This window comes from Actinia tenebrosa, unplaced genomic scaffold, assembly GCF_029948245.1.
Source record: "Actinia tenebrosa isolate PJP-AT-01 unplaced genomic scaffold, QUT_ActTen_1.0 PGA_scaffold7__59_contigs__length_16204524, whole genome shotgun sequence".
Taxonomy (NCBI): Eukaryota; Metazoa; Cnidaria; class Anthozoa; order Actiniaria; family Actiniidae; genus Actinia; species Actinia tenebrosa.
Window position 1 is genome coordinate 9,415,340 of NW_028292584.1, and position 17,650 is coordinate 9,432,989.

The window sequence follows — 17,650 nt, forward strand, 5'->3', positions numbered from 1 at the left end:
AAACCCATACCCTGTTCAGCGGATCATCCCCGTATAGTCCATATATTGGAGTACCCCCCCCCCCCCCCCCCGGGCTAAACGTATCTATTTGTAGTCGATCGAATATTTTTATGAAAAAAGGGGTTTTCATGCCGAAACCTTCAATGAGTGGGTGTACGAGGAATTTACTGCGTCATAATTTACATAAAAGAGTACTCACACGAGTTTTATATTAGTTTATTTATAGATCCTTTCACGGTTTCCGACGCCATATTGTTTAGGGGGCAAATTTACTAAGAAGCGTAGGGAAAGAGATACGTTTTTCGCAATATTTCTATTCTGAGGTAACACTGCGAGCAGAGTCTCCTTTACCTTCCCCCGAGAGAGAGAAAGGAAAGAGTCTTCTTTCCTTTCTCTCACTCGGGGGAAGGTAAATTTTCGAGAGCAAACTTTTTCTGTAGATGGAGAATCCTCTGTTCAATGTTTTGTGTGGTGTTTTTGAGCCGATGGAGCCACCATAATGCTGGTTCTCAGAGAGACGGAGGCTTGCTTTGGGGTTTGCGACCAAGACTCGTTTATGCTGGTTCAATTTGACCGTAAAAAAATCTTGCCTCGAAAAAACGTCTCTCTTCTATCAGCATTACAAAATATTCTATTTTTAGTCAAACCCAATCCACGGACTTTCTTCTGTCTTACAATGACTAAATCCCAAATAGTCTTCTACTTTATTCAAAGTATCCAATGTGCCTAGCACATTTGACACGTTTTCCCGTGTCAAAACTTGTTATTTTTTGTTTTCATTTGGAATGTTTATCATTATCTCATTCTGCTATGGTTCTTCGATCAAAGCCTGAAAACCATCTAAGACTTATAATACATCTAAGACTAATACTTTAATACATGAAGTTGAAGGTCAGTAAGATTGAGGTCAAACTTCTTCCGGTTTTTGTGTTTGAAGCCGTCCATTGTAGATTTTTGAGGTTTTGTGTTGCATGATTGACTGATAATTCCACATTGACGACATGGATAAATATTACACGAACTAGCCTGCCGGGCGACAACGGAATCTTTTTGATTTTTTCCCTAATACTCAAACCTTCTGCTGGAGTTTTACAGTACAGAGTCTTTACAGCCGAAAGTTATGCATAGGAAGGGGACTACTGTTACCAAAGGGTCCTAATAAGGCTTTTTTGAAAAGTGACCTTAAGCCATCTGTGATTTGGTTCCCTCCTTTATAAGATGATCTTATTACATTAAAGACATTAGTAAGTTAATGATAATATTTGTTAATCGATTGGTAAGATCACTTGTGGTAGCCAATATGGATACTTTAGTAGAAAAGGGTGGTCTTCGCTTTATTGATATTTTTAGAACATTTATGTGGTAGTTCTAATCGACGTGATCTCCAAAGCAATCTTTTTAAAAAAAACTTTTGTGACATACGTAATTGCGCGATTCGTCAACCTAAAATGACAGGACAATGACGGGAGGGAGCTCTAACCTTAATAAGGGTCAAGGAAGGCTGAGGTTTGGCCAGTTCACATCTAGAGTGCACTGCAAGGATAACTGCGTTGCAATGTTTTTGAGTCTAGAAAGAATGGCGCAAACGTTTTTGTTCTGTTTCTTTGTACTGATCATTATTGTTATACGAGCAAACGCGAATAATCCATGTACTACCCACAAAGTAATAAACAATCCCTATCGAAGCACCGCTTACAAATGGACATTAGGAGAAATTCCGATATGCGACAACCTTCTGAAACCTGGTTGGTACAGATTTACCAGTGCTGTTGGTGGAATGATACCAACTACCAAGCCAAAACCGTACCACTGCGGCACGGTTGCTCCAATCTGGATAAAGGGAACCTTGCCAACCACAAAAGGACAAACCGTGGTCACCACAGTCTGCGTTAACATGTTCGATATGAAAGATGGTTGCGTTCGAAAGCATCAGATTTCCGTAAAACACTGTGGAAACTACTTTGTCTATTTACTTGTACCAACCCGAGGATGCACAATAGCTTATTGCGCAGGTAAGCCTTAAAAAATATAGTCAGATTCAGTCACATAAGATATAATTTAGCAATCTGTCTTGCAATAAAATGAAAGCTCAGATCGTATACTTCCATGTCAAACTTTAAGCCGTAGGGTAATATCTTAAAATCAAGCTAAATTCAGGTCTACTCTACTCAGTATCACTGCTTTTTATCTCTAACTGCTGTCTGATATTCGCGGGGGAATAGTTATTAAAAAACTTTTACGCATAAAAAGTAAACGAAATCATTCAAGGATGTGATGAGTGTGTATGAATTTGTGTTCAAACACCACTCCCTTTACTTAAATTCCTTCCGGGTATTAAGTTCATTAACAATATATCTTTATTAGCAATCTCAACTATAGAAAACATTAGAAAATACAGAAAAGATAACTGCAGAAGAAGAGCACAAGCTACTTAGAAATAGTGGGGCTAATCGAACTAAATAGCTAGATCATGCGGGTTTAATAAGTCATTAACTGCAGCAAACTTTCAAGAAAGCACACACATAGATAGAATATTATGTTCATCGCTCTTTTTTGAATCCTTTCAATTTCGTTCGATGAATAGATAGGCAGGCTACTGTGAAAAACTTGGCACAAATATTCTATAATAGATCTAATACAACTACAGTAGAATCTTATTAGATCAGTGCTGGAGACATTAGCTCTTTTCAGTTGACGTAAAAGGTACAAGTGTTTACCAGCCGTGGATGTTATTGATTCAACATGGCTGTTCCATTTAAGTTAATATTTCAAAAACTCGTGCTTTGTGTTTCATTAGGGTTTCCAAACACGAGAAAACATTTGAAAGCACGAGGCCGCGTAGGCCGAGTGCTTTTATTGTTTTTGAGTGTTTGGAAACCCTAATGAAACACAAAGCACGAGTTTTTGGAATTACTTCTCTAATGAGTTAATAATTTTTATGCAGGAAAAGAAGTTTCCTTGTTTTTATTTTTTTATTCAATATACGTAGAGCAGTTGTATAGGAAAAAAATTATTATAAAATAAAATAAAAAGCCGTTAATTACGTAAGTAGATAGTAGATAGAAGTATAAGAAGTAATTAATGGAGAGGAAAGAGGTAATGGATAGGAGAGAGGCAAATGGATAGAAAGTGGATGAGATATTTTTGTAGCTATTTTGAGACACCCACGACAAATATGTAGATTAAGAAATATTTCAGTACTGGTAATGAAAATATTTCAAACACTAGCGAAGAAATCTAATCAATATGATAATATCGTTGAATCATGATTGGCTAAAGGAAATAGTAAGTTCCTAAGTGTGATATCTTAATTACGAGTAATACAAGTGAAAACCTTGGAACTAAACATAGCTTAAACTAAAGTTAATATATGAATATATCGTAAATGTATAGAAAAGTCTACGCACAGGTAGCCCAAGCTTGGTTTCTGTGGTGTCCTGTTATAAGGAAATGTATGGGGAATCATCAAAAATTTCAATAAAATCATCACAACGTGAAATAAAGCCTCGAAATTTTACCCTATCATTGAGAAATAGCACTTCTTTCGCTCTGCGTAGTTATTTTTTGAATTTAGCCCGTTTTAAGAATTTTTCCCCCACCAGTAAGAAATAAGCGAAGGTTGGAAACTCGGGATCCAAAAGCGAGCCATCACGAGTCTTTGAAACCTCGTACGTCTTCGAATTTTCTTTCCAGTGATGGCTCGCTTTTGGATCCCGAGTTTCCTTAAAACGGGCTAAATTCAAAAAATAACCACGCAGAGCGAAAGAAGTGCTATTTCTCAATGATAGGGTAAAATTTCGAGGCTTTATTTCACGTTGTGATGATTTTATTGAAATTTTTGATGATTCCCCATACATTTCCTTATAATAGGACACCACAGAAACCAAGCTTGGGCTACCTGTGGTCTACGATGAATATTTCTATCATAAGATTTAAAAGAACAGTGCTAAAATAACTAAGCAAAGAGGTAAAAAGTGTGTAGGACGTAACCAGAGGTACAAATGCTAATGGGAGGAGCTAAGAAGTTTACTTGTGAATCCAAAGCATACCATTATCTAAGCTTGTGCGTGATGGTAGCCTTACTGAAATCTTATATCGATATTTTTAATAGCTAATTGATCGTTCCTTATCTTGTTTTCATACGATAAGAAATAGTAAGCGAATTTCCACAATGATAAATTTTCACGTTCCATTTTGAGATCATTAATCATTACAAGGAACAACCAAGGACCAATTCTAGTTCCCTGAGCGATACCAGCTGGAACCTTTAGCCACTCCGAGTAACATTCGACATTCAGCTTCACTCATTGTACTCTATTCCTAAGAAAGTCAATTAACCAGTTGACAACGCTTGGTTTGATGCCGAGACTGAATGACATATACACACACACACACACAACACAATATATCAATAGCAACAGCAATTACGAAAAAGAAGAAAGGAATATATACATATATATATATATATATATATTTATATATATTTCAAAAGCTATAACAAGTTCATGGTAATTTTGGAATTTGATTCGAAATTTATCTGTTGACTTTTTATTCTCTAAGTTAGTAAATAACGCTTAGTGGTGGGGTCATAGATCATTTTGAATAACAAATAGACAATTCTTTAGCTTGTATTGTATGAAAAGTTGTTGTGAGCTGTGGGGTCGTTTCAAGAAATGGTTACTAATATATAAATGTAGGCACTCCGAGGTTCAAACTTCAACACATCGCAGTCTTCCAACTGAATTACGCGTTCTGAAAATGTGATATAATGATACGAGAAAAGACTATATTTAGAAGCTATGGTATCTGTCCTTTTTACCGACTGGAACGTTAAATACTCTCTCTATGCATTTATCTTTTCTTGATTCTTTTGATATAAATAATCCGAAGGCAAAGCTATGATCGAGTGTGAGCATGCTCAGTGCCATCCTGCCTGGTGCTAGACAACATCCCACATGGATAAATAGCATTCCAGCAGCTCCTTGTATAAATTCCTTGTCCACCCTTTAATGGATAAGAAGTTCGTACGTGTTTATATAAAGTCCGAATCCGTTTCAGGTAACGTTCGTAAACAGATGTTGTAAGACGATTCATAAACGATTATTTATTGATCTGCTAACCACCTTAGAGAGTATAAGCGAGTAACACATTTGCATATTCAGACCCCTCGCAATAACTCGCTTCTACGCTTCGCGTATCGCAAGAGTTAAAAATTAATAATTCCGATGGAAAAATTACAAGTTATAGGGGAAAACGGTTTAAGAATGTAGTTGTAGCTAATAATCTGTTTTCAAAACAGTTCTTTTCTATGAAGCATTAAAACTAGAACACTCTTAATTTTTGAGGTAAAAAAATTACATCTTGAACAAATAAATAAATAAATCCCTAGTCCCCAGAAACCATATTCAGTTTTTGAAGTTGGAACTGAATTACTCCATGATTACATTTATAGATATATACATAATTATCGATAATCACTCGAGTATTAGCAAGTATTAGTTTACATATTCTATAATTTGTTGTCATAGGAAATTTAATGCCATGTCCAAGAGGAATGTCTGGTATGCCACCGAATTGTCAAGGTAAGCAATGCCTGAGAAGAAATTTCTCAGAGAAAAAGAAAAAGAGAGAGAGCCTCAACTAAGATTCTGTTTCTTATTTTTCATACATTATTAGTGTTGACCATTGTGGATTTCCCTTATGATCTCATTCCAACACCTAAAGTAACTTACCTAGATGACAATTCTCCGGAAGTCAAAATGTTATGTAAATTTGAATTTCCCCAATGGAATAATGTATCCTTTTCGGTGGACTGGTATTCCAGTGGAAGACTTTTTGAGAACCAAGAAATTTGTACAAGCCCGGATACACCATGTAACGAAAGGCAAAGTATTCTCAACCACCAAGATTACGGTAAACCTGGAGAATGGGTAAGTTTTAAAGGACAAAAACACAGGCGATGGGACAACTGTATTTTTTTGGACCAACGAAGTTTTTTCCCATTGACAATCACTGAGCTGTAGTAATGCAAAATACCATATTAAAAAAAAAATTTTGACGGCAAAAAGACAACGATTGCTGTAAACTGTAAATGTCTGTCTAAAAAATAAATCCATTCTAGAAAAGAAAAGAAAAAAATCGATAACTACTATAAAATCTTATGGATTTGATTTTGTTGTTCGGACATTCTGTATTAAATTGGGAAAGTTAGCCATTTTTCTAAACTTAAAATTGGTTTGTCTTTGGAATTAAGGTTCGCTGTCGACTTCGAATGAAATATCTGTATTCATCTTATCCTAACAATAACTATACAAGTGTCGGGAGATACAGTCCATTTTACTACATTGGAATCACGGTGAGTTTTATTAAACTAATGAAATACTTTAGTTTGAAGGGTTGGAAATATGGATAACTGGCTTATAAATTGTTTTTTATTGCTGCAGGTTTATCCACCAATTATTAGCCTCACAGAATGTGACGTAAATAAAGAAAAGAATGTTACTTTCCGAGCAACCGTACCGATTCTGCCTATGCATGGGATGCCTACTGATCCAGTTAAGCTATCCGTTTACGTACCCTATGCATTCCAAGGCAAAGAAAAACAGGCCGCTGTTAGTACGTGTGGAATCCAATTTGGAAGAAAAGATACAATGGTGGACAAGAACATAACTATCAAAGCGATATGTGATTACCCAAATGAGCCAGAGAATAATATGCAATTCCACTTTGCGTTTGAGGATGCCCATACATTCTGGTTTAATTATCGTGTAAAATCTGTACAGGTATATGAACAAAAAATCACATCACATTTTAAGGTACATGTATCAGGGTACCCCTAGCGACAGGTGGGCATTCAACTCTTCACACTCTTAAACTCTTAATAGAGCGGATGCAATTAAACCGTGAAATAAAATCAAACTGAATACTAACTAATAGTATCTATTTAGTGACTAATAGTTATATATACACACACACACATATATATACAAAGTGATATCGCATATTATCATTTCATTCATTTTCTCTACTTTTCATTTCTAGATCAAAGTTAGAAATACAGAAATTGGTCTTTGCACATCGTATGCGGATCCACATTATACAACGTTTGACAAAAAGTAATAATGGTGTCTAATGCTTATCCAGCTTTTAATGTAATCATGGAAACAACCAATCATTTAAAACATATTCACTGACTGTGAAAACAAAAAACAAAAAACAAAAAACAAAAAAAACAAAAACAAGCGTCTACCATCTATTCACCCGCCGACCATCCACCCATATTGACTGCTGAATAAATATCTAAATATTCTAATTTGAAATTAATTAGGATTACTAACTTATACGTATTTAAATATTTTTGCAGGTACTTCGATTTCTATAAGATTGGTGATTACGTGTTGTACCGCAGTGTGAAAGATACGAAACACGTAGAGGTAATTTTGTTTCTACACGTAGAATTGCACACAATATTCGGCATAATCAGTAGCGGAAAAGATGGACATCAATCTTTCCTAATATAGGTAGTCCAGATTTATGTTTGTGTTTTAATGCGTTTTACCGTAAATAATTTTTTCCACTAAGAATAGATAGAGTCTTTTAATTTCTTATACTTTTCTAATTCTGCCTTTCTTTATATATATATATGTATGACAGATTCATTCGCGTCTTTGGTCTTGCAATGGCGGCGTTTCGTGTAATTGTGGAGTAGCAATACGTGAAGATAACGATCTCATAATATTATCTGTTTGCAACAAAGATCTTAGTCTTCATGAATCTGCCTTAAGAAGATTTAAAGCATATGTACCAAGACCAATTTCACATGGAACTCATGTTTACAGAACGTTGACCGGTTCATCAGTTAAATATCAAGTAAGTCCCTTTTGCCTGCTACATTACCCTGTTTTTTTATTTAAAAAAAAATCAAAATGTATAATCATAATTAGCAGATCTAATCTATTAACTATGGTATACGTCAAGAGAATATTAAGTATTCTCTTGTATACATATAATGCTGATAAAGGCGACCGCGACGACCGCGACCGTGACGACGATGATGACAATGAAGATGTATGATAATGATAATCTATGTACGTATGTATCTGATGTAGGAACCAGAAATTAAAAAGAGCGCCTCCACATTTGTAAGATCTAGAGGATAATTTGTGTTTATTGATGATTTTCCGTTCACTAATAAAGCACAGTTTCCGACTAATCAGGGAGCGCGTACTATCTATTACCAAATATTTTATAAGAATTTGTATAGGAAAAGTGTTAGCTGTTAAGCTCTTGCCAGCCAGAGCATTTTCCCATAAAAACCCTCGTAAAGCATTCAATTTTATATTTTATAATACGCTGAACAAAATTACTCGATTCTGATTGGACAAGAGGAGTACAATTAGTATAGGTATAGGCAATTTGAAAACATTCCGAGGACTGACAAAATTGGAAGAGGCAAGTTTCTGTTTGTTTGTTTTTATTGAATTATTGTATATAAAAATAAGTTACTCTGTAAAGTTGGTTATTCGCCTCAGGCTCAGTGAGTATGGAGAATATTCTACCTCTCCGCTCGAAGACTCGCGTCTCGGTAAATATTCCCCGATATTCACTGAGCCTGAGGCGATAATTGCTTTAGCATATACCAACTTGTGTACATAGTAACTTATTTTTGCTAAAAAATAATTGCTAAATATTCGTACTCTAGGATATTTTGTACAGTAAAAAACCGGTTTTGAAAACTGGTTTCTTAAAGAATATTGTTTTATTTTAAAAAGCCTTCTTAGTTGGGAAAAAGTAAGCTCAGTTGGATAATGAATACCTTATTCGATTATAAGATCTATATACCTTATCCTGAAAAATAATGTTTTAAAGATATTCAGAAGCTACATCTAGTTTGGATAAAGAGAGACTGATTCTTTTCGTATTCAAGCAGCGAGCGCCAAAAACTAAAGAAAAAAAGAAAGGCTGTAGTACAAGGCTAAAATGTTGTTATTCAGAAAGTTTAACTTGCTTGGAAGTGGAGATGACCGATGAAAGTGGAATCAAAGTGTTAACCCAAAGCAAAAATTTTATTCTAAAATTGGGATCAAAACTCATACGAAAGTCTAGTTTTTGGCGCTTTTTGCCATTATTGCTCATTATTGAAAAAAATTTCCTCTTAATAAATAAGGTATTTTTTCTATTAATTTAACCAGAAATTCCGTAATATAATGCCGTTATTTCAGGTAATTCTATCATCGGGGACTCAAATCATTGCTACGCGTACTAGTTGGGGGATGAGTGTCAAAGTTTTTGCTCCAAAACCTGATAAAAGAAGTAAAATATCTGGGTTATGTGGTAACTTTAACGGTGACCAAGATGATGATTTCAAACACAATGGACAAGTATTTCACGATGCGAATTCCTTTGGAGATAGTATGAGGTGAGTCAAGTGAATTTGCAGCGGTTACAAAGTTACGTAAAAAAATAATGGTATAAAAAAAACTCATTGTTTGATTGCACCAAGTTAGGGGAAAAAGTAGTAAGATATTATAGGCTAAAATGTTTTAAGTTTGAAAAACATAAAACATAATCAATCAGCACTAACTTTATATGCCACTCCAATACCCGAAAGGCTTCTCGCTGGATTCGCTGGGTCGTGCTTCTGCGTGCCTCGCTTAACTTTGCTTGCTACAAATTACATTTATCTTTAATTCTGAACCAATCATGATTTAAAAATCTAGAGTGGACACAAGTAAAAGTCTTTTCGAGGCTTTGCCAGAAATTGTTAAAAGGAAAGCAGATGATGGAATGGCTTGCACTTGTCCTGTAGGACCAATTCATAAAATATCAAAAGATAGTTGCTTCGATACAACAAACCATTTTCAGGGATATACTTCATCAAATCACCCAGAAGATGTAACAACCGCACTAAATAGGTTTGGTCAAAAGATTAATCGACGATCTGTAGACAGTCGGTGGTACAGTGATGACATCATTGATTACGAGGATCGCAGCTTCTTTGTTGATGAAAAAGATGCAAAACACGCCATTCATCGTTTCCGCAATAGACGATCCGCTAGGATCGTGAATGGCATGTCAAAAGAAAACGCGACCAGAATTTGTAAAAAAGTCATTGAAGATTCCACCGCAGGAAAGGTTTGCGAAGAAGTTCCTGGTACAAATTTAACATTAGCCATGCTACAATGTGTCACTGATTTAGAGGTCAGTATAGCGTCGAGTTTGACCATGGGCTGTAGGAGAATATTTGGTTTTTGATTTATTTGGTCTAATAACAAGCATTTTTCCCGTCTCAAACCAAACATTCTCCTACAGCCCATGTTTCAAGTCTTGTTCAATGCCTCTTCATTACCTCTGTTTATTTTATCTTCATTTCTTTTTTCCGTGTGCTTTCTCTTTTCTTCCTTTTTTGCTTTTCTTCTACTTTTTAGAAATCAACGACTTATACAAAGGTTTAACGGCAGCCACGTTGTAGGGCAACTCAGTGCCTGCCCAACAAAAAGATTCTCCCCGGGAAAGAAAAAGCATTGCAATGATATTGCGCTATAGACCCCTTGCACTGAGTCCCGAGAGGAATTGCTCTAGATTGGATTTTTTTGCATAAGAAAAGACAGCCTATGTGTTTTGTCCACCAGAACAGTTCCTCTAGGGATTCAGTGCAAGGGGTCTATAAGCCCTACAAAATGGCTATCATGTAAGCCAGATATACAGTGCAAATATCTTTTAATGTTTATTGTCTAATACCAAAAAAATTATCTTTCAGCTAACAGGCGATATTGTCTTTGCGGATTCGGCTTTTGATTTTATGAAAAGTCAATGTGAAATGTTTTCTTTGAAAAATTTATCTCTTTATTCTAATGATTCTAATGGAAACATGGTCCCCCCAATGGAGATCGGCGAAAACTTGTGCCCAAACGACTGTAGTGGACATGGAAACTGCTCAAATAGAACCTGCATATGCGATGAAGGTTTTACTGCAATTGATTGCTCAATGGAAACTAGCGCAGTTCCTGAATTGCTGGGGTATGTTAATTTAACTGTCTGGGGAAAGCTCCACTAGACCTTAACGTTTTAATTGGCCTGCATGAATGTCTGAAAGTTAAATCGTCTTGGTTTCTTTTAAAATTCTTACTTTAGAATTTACGATGGAGGACTATGTGATATTCGTGAAAGACCGTGCAAGAAAACTGATATCTTTGGTCAGGATTTCATTAGCTCCGAGAATATAACATGTCACATAAAAGAGTTCAAGGTAAATTACAAGGGAAATCGTTTTACCAAATTTCGTAAGAGTAACGAAAAAGAATAAAAAGAAGACATCAGTTTTAAATCTCTACAATTTTAAAATTTGAACAAAATGCTACTAGCTTTTTTTGGCTGTTATAAAACAACTTATTGTAGGATAAAATGTGAACTGAGGCATTCGCAGAAAGTTACAGTCCTAGTGCGGTGCAGGGGATTAATTACTGGCAGTTAACTGAAACCAAAAACGTACCTAAATATGTTATGCTTAGTTTTGTATATTTTCAAATTACATGACTTCTGACTAAGACAAGCAACACGTTATCATTAGGTTTTTAAAGGAAATTGGTCGCCAAGGACATCAACTATAAAACTACCCGGAAAAATGACAGACCTATACGTAGTAAAATGTAACCTTCCTGACCCTCCCACCACAATTGATGATTATGAAAACGATGGTACCCCTGCAGGCGGACTTTTGATTTCAGTATCAAATGATGGCGTAAGAACAAGTGCAAGGCAGCTAAAGTTTGTTTCCTATGACTCTGTCTGCTTAAACTGTAGTAAATCAATGAACTGCACTCTGAAGGTGAGTAACTAAAGTTTTTTGTTTATGAATTATGTCAGGCGTAACTACGATACAGTTCTAAGCATTCTGCTGTAAGAGTAAAAATTCAATAAGTTATGTCCTCGTCTTATTTCAAATTGATATTCCACCTTACTACTTTTCTATTCAAAAATTCCTTTACGAGAAAGAAGACTAAGTACTTAGGTGAGGGCACTTCATAGGTATTATTCGCCCATCCTTTCTATAGCTCTAAAATAAATTCGGGGACTCACCTTCCTCATTTCATTTTTAAAAGTACTTTACACCCAACTTTAGGGGGAAATTAAAAACATCTGACGATGGGATCAAATCGAAATTACATATTTACATGTCCGGCGCGCTCATTGGTCACAATTTATGTCCTATGCTACTATATTCACCTACAGGTGAATATAGCGTGCACGCGCACGCGCACGCTTGTTTGTCGATTTGTGCCGCTTGCAAAGATAAATAAAATTGGGGGGGAAAAATTCTCTCTCCATTATTTATTATGCTCACTTGCGTCGAAAATACAAGACTTGCGTCTCGGTAAATATTCCCCGATATTCACTTCGCCTTCGGCGAATAATCGTTGAACATTTCTATCAGCTAACTAATTATTTGGTTATTTTCTAGAGTTCTGGGGGAATGGGGACGATCAATTCCTTTTTTCATTAAAAGATGGCTTATTTTTGACAGCTTTCCACGTCTACTTTGTTCTCGCGTTTTTACCGTAAAAGGGTAAACTTCCACGCATTCTGATGACTAAACGAAGTCGGTGACCCTCATTTTTTTATATGCTTATTTTACTTCTAGAATAATGTAGTTTCATCATGTAAATTTTTTAAAAAAATCAGACGATGGGAACTTTTGCCCATGAACATCCTTAATAACACTGTTGTTTCATCTGGTTTTTAATCGTTTGCCGACTGTATGTTTATACAGAAAGAATCGTGCATTATCAGCGGACACTGTTTTGCTGCACTTCAATCAAATCCGTTAGACTGGTGCCAGCAGTGCATCCCGAGTGACGACCAGCATTCCTGGACTCCAAGAAAAGGTTACTTTATAAGTATCGAAATAATTAACAATGTCATGTCAAATTCTTAAGATTAATTTCTGTAACGTAACGATTTATAGACCTCCTCGACTCGGGCGTAAACTTTTCCAATTTCAGAACACGTATTATTCCCAAGAGAATGAGATTCTTCATTTGATTTGTATCCATATTCATGTGTCTTCTCATGCGCAACCGAGCGCAAGTGTTAAACAAAGAAATGATACTCTAGGGAATGACACGTGGTCTGAAATGGCAGAACATTGCACCCGAGCCGAGGAGATCTATCCTTCACTTCTTCCTTCCTTCTATATCATTTATTATTATTCTATTATTATTTCAAGGAAACCGTGCGCCAAAGTTCACTTCCAATCAAACATACTTTGCTATTAAAGGAGAATATCTTATTCTCCAACTTCTTTCGAAAGACCCTGATAACCGTCCAGTAACATACTCTCTACTCCGTTCTACGGCTCACGACTACACATTCATTAAATCTGGTTTACTGAGATGGAACGTGACATCGAATGGTAATCAAGGATTTAATCTGAAAGTTACGGATGAGTGTGGAGCATTTGATACATTGAATATCACAGTACGTATATTACAATGTCCTTGTCGGAACGGTGGTCAGTGTGTTCCCCACCCCTACCACCCACGGGGATCTGGACAGTACTATTGCAACTGCCTTCGAGGATTCTCTGGACCAAACTGTGAGCAAAACATTAATGACTGCAATGGCGTTAACTGTGGAAATGGTAAGATAAGTTTCAAAATTACTTTAAAAAGTTAAAAAATATTTAGACAAATTTCTGTATATGTTACAATAGGTGTTTGTATCGATGGAGTCAATAACTACACCTGCCGATGTAATGTTGGCTTTAAAGGGCCTTACTGTGATCAGGAAGAGATCCGTTGTAGTAATCATTCCTGCTATCCTGGAGTGCGATGTACCGACACCAACGGTAATTTAACTTGTGGTCCCTGCCCTCCCGGATACACCGGCGACGGAAAAACATGCTTAGGTAGGAAAAGTTAAAACCTTCATTTCTTTTATTAACTAAAAGACATCATATGTTAATTATTATATGATAATTATTACAGTGTATTAGCGTTCGTCACCTTTTCCTTAACATTTTTAGTGCCGTATTTGACCACAACTGAAACAGCTACTACATCAACAGACAAAGGTTAGTGTTTATATTTGCCAGATGTTTTGTTATTCGGAATTTTGACTCTTTTAAGAAACTTGCTGCTCATTGTATAGCTTTTATGAACAAATAGGAATAGAACAAAATATACTCTTACTGGTAATTTTTCTGACTTTTGATGTAATCCTTTATAAATGTACCCTAAACATTATCAATTACGTTTTTTTATAAACAGCTTATCCAACTGAAAAAGAAACGCCATTTTTTACAACCACTGAAAAAGAAACGTCTGCTTATACAACTACTGGAATAGAAACGTTTTCTTCAACCTCTGGAATAAAACCGTCTGAGAGTTTTACAACTCAGGCTAACGGTGAAAACACCAGTAAGACCTGATGTATTTTTATACGTTTGCAATTGTTGATGTTTGAAAAATTAAGTACGATATTGTGCATTATTAAGTGTATATAATCAAATGATTTCATCCATCCATCCATTCGTTCCATGCATCAGTTCGTTCTTTAGATTTCTGCTTGTTTCTATGTTTATTTAGAACTTTAATGAGTAACAAATTAAAGGAAAAATAGAAACTGGCTGGCTCGAAACAGGAAAGGAGGGGAGGGAGATTGAAAGGGAGGAACATATTTTTTAGTCGAATTGCACTCATGTTATCCTTTCATTCCATTCCCATACATACAGGGCTTAAGGTTGAGTTACGATTACGAAAAGAATGGACAGAAAAACTGAAGGACAAGAGTAGTGAATCTTTTATCAAGCTTGCCCAGACATTGAAGAAAGAGGTAGCCTTGAATGAGTAACTCTAAACAAATTAAAAACAAATCAAACCTAACTTACTTACAGATTTAAAATGTCAGAAAGAGAAGAACATTGGTAAGAATTGTTGGTAAGAACAAAGTCGGCTGCTAACGCACTTTTGTGACTTCGTTTCAGATTTTGTTAGCTTATGCAAGAAGTAAGAACCTAATTGAGGTTAAGATTATATCGTTTAGGTAAATCTTATTTCCTTTCCATTTCTTTTTGCAATTAGTACTCGAGGACGAATGGGCAATGAGTCAATAGCTATTAACTCACAGGCCATGAGGGCGACAGGACTAATCGTTTTAGTGAAATCTAACTAGTCGGTCAAATATTTAGATGCAAACAAATGTTGAATTAAAGTTCCATTTAGTTTTTTGGTTTTCAAAGCTGGCACTTTTCGCTACTAGTAGGGCGGCTATAACTTATAGCCTACTAGTAGCTTATCCAATCAGAATGCAGCATTGATGATAGATCGCTAGTTGGATTTGACTAAAACCGGTTAATAAACCAAGCTGACTATCCAGCTTTTTTCTTTATAGAGAAGGAAGCGTTATTGCTGAAATGCTTCTAGTTTTCAACTCCAATCTTGAAGATGTTCTGCTACCCATCAAAAATAGGATAAAAGATGGGAAAATGGGAAACTTGGAGGTTGAACCGACTTCTTTGAGGATTGTTCAAAATCAAGACAAGGATGGTAAAATTATTTAAAAGACCACTAAAAAAATTTTTTTTGTTTGCTCTTTTGCCATGCTGTATATATAGCTGGATTAAGGGCGTTTAAGGATTTGTACACCATGGTGGCTTTTCTTTACTCCTTTTGATGTGTAGTTTGTCAAAACCAAGCCTTTTGAGCAACAATTCAGAGCTAGCGTCATATGCAGAGCAAATAGTCTAATGCGCACGAGCAGACTATTATTTGTACGCAGATATTTGCAGTTAGGAACCTACTAATTACGGCGCAAAGCCGTTTTGACGCTAGCTCTGAAGTCTGTGTTACTCAAAAGGCTCTTTGGTTGACAAACTACATATCAAAATCAAAAGGAGTTAACAAAAAGCCGCCATGATGTACAAATCCTTGAATGGCCACACTGCTGGTTCCCCTTGTTTACCTTGAAAAATACTTCTCACGAATTTAGAAATTTTGAGAAAAAACTTAAAATTCCTAAGACTAGAACTGATTACCTCAAGCGTAGATTTAGTTATAACGGATCGGCATTGTGCAATTCTTTAATATATGTAGTTGTCTTAAAATAAAAATAGACATGGTGCACCGTTACTGACCAGACTGATAAATTTCAGTTGTACTTACCGGTCTCTTCCTATGCCATAACTACGCACTCATGATATACAAACATGATTTATGGTGTTTGATATTATTACAATTGATATTTTCAGATGAAAAACCGACAAACATTCTGGTTCCTCTATTGGTTGCCATCGGTATTGCCGCAGTCCTCATAGTGGTAGTGGTGATCATAGTCAGAATAAGAACCAGCTCTCGGCAAATTGAAGCCAGAAAAAGGTCACTATCTGGTGCTAACAAAATAATACCATGCGACGAAGAAAACAAGATGGAGATGAAGGAAACGAGGCAGAAATGCGATGAAACCAAGAGTTTCGAAAACAAAGCTTTTCACGGCAATCCTGCATATGAATTACAGGCATAGATTACAGCCCAAGGAAATTTCAGATGTCATCACTCCATATATAACGTCATATTTCATACTTAGTTGTAATTAATATTGAGTGAATCGTTCTTGTAATGTCAGTTTGATGACTTGTTTTACCTGTTGGCCAAGATTACCCTAGTAATCATAGAGCTCTCGCTCGAAAAAAAGCAATACTCGATATTTGTTAATTAGTACGATTTATAGCATATATAACCAAATTCGTGTTTGCATCAGTGCTATATTCTTACTGATTGTAGTCAAACTTGTATTCAACGTGAAGCATGCTATATACTCACATACGTATGATTTTGTTTTACAAAGATAAACATGACAGTAATGCACGCAATGATTTATTAGCCCTCAAGCTCTGTAGTTAACGAGCGACTGATAGTGAGATCAGAAACCTAACCTTCCTTCTATAAGCCACATTCTTTTTCTTTTCCGACTCGCCAACCAAATAACTGGTAGAGGAATAGTAAGATACATCGCTCCATTGGTTGGAACATCGCTTGATCAGCTTACAGCAGGTCGATGAGACGGGCGAATAAGCATCCCTTCCCACTCTACCAATATAAACTATTTGCTGTGACTTGCATCCAAAGGCAAATTTATCGATAGAATAAGAGATAGCCTCAATTGATTATTAGCAGCATCTTCGAAATAAGTTAATACTGCTGAAATTGCCTGGTCAATGTAATATTGGTGTTTTGACTATACACATTCTATAGGAAATTAAAGCTTAGATGTCTGAGCTAAAGCGATTCATTTATTTTATTTGATTTGATATATTTTTCTTTCCCTTACCCCTCATTTTCCGCCTCCTTTTTTCGAGTGAAAACTAGACTCATACTTTTCGTTGCTACAGACCCATAACAAGGTATCTCAATATAATACTTTCTGCGTCATAAATTCTTTTCCTTTCAGGTCTATGGTTACATTTCAGGGCGGAGTATTACGGGTGTTGGTTTGATAGTAGTCCCTGATGTGTGTCGATACTTCTCTTTAACGATCAAGTGTCTTTTGGATAGTTTCATCTCTTTCCATTTAGTAAACCATAGAAACATTATAAATACAGAAAAATAATAAAAGCATCTATATACTGAGAAAAAAATCTATTTATTGTTCTTGT

At 35.8% G+C, this 17,650-nt stretch overlaps 1 protein-coding gene across 1 annotated transcript; it reads left to right on the forward strand.

Annotated features, from left to right (window-relative positions):
- Positions 1-1,500: 1,500 nt before the first annotated feature.
- On the forward strand, positions 1,501-17,278 carry LOC116306368 (von Willebrand factor D and EGF domain-containing protein). The gene is made up of 22 exons (XM_031716414.2): positions 1,501-2,012; positions 5,529-5,582; positions 5,677-5,930; positions 6,254-6,355; positions 6,444-6,782; positions 7,042-7,115; positions 7,364-7,433; positions 7,654-7,869; positions 9,222-9,418; positions 9,720-10,200; positions 10,760-11,019; positions 11,134-11,248; positions 11,570-11,827; positions 12,770-12,884; positions 13,226-13,639; positions 13,712-13,906; positions 14,024-14,071; positions 14,268-14,417; positions 14,732-14,832; positions 14,984-15,042; positions 15,391-15,545; positions 16,247-17,278. The coding sequence occupies exons 1-22, from the start codon at positions 1,556-1,558 to the stop codon at positions 16,516-16,518; spliced, it is 4,386 nt and encodes a 1,461-aa protein (XP_031572274.1). The 5' UTR covers positions 1,501-1,555; the 3' UTR covers positions 16,519-17,278.
- Positions 17,279-17,650: the final 372 nt, after the last annotated feature.

Excerpts from the sequence above, each read along its gene's own strand:
- LOC116306368 (XM_031716414.2), top strand. The coding sequence starts at position 1,556 with ATGTTTTTGAGTCTAGAAAGAATGGCGCAAACGTTTTTGTTCTGTTTC. Across the intron at positions 7,870-9,221 it reads GTTCATCAGTTAAATATCAA|GTAATTCTATCATCGGGGAC; the intron begins GTAAGTCCCTTT and ends CCGTTATTTCAG. Across the intron at positions 12,885-13,225 it reads TTCCTGGACTCCAAGAAAAG|GAAACCGTGCGCCAAAGTTC; the intron begins GTTACTTTATAA and ends TATTATTTCAAG.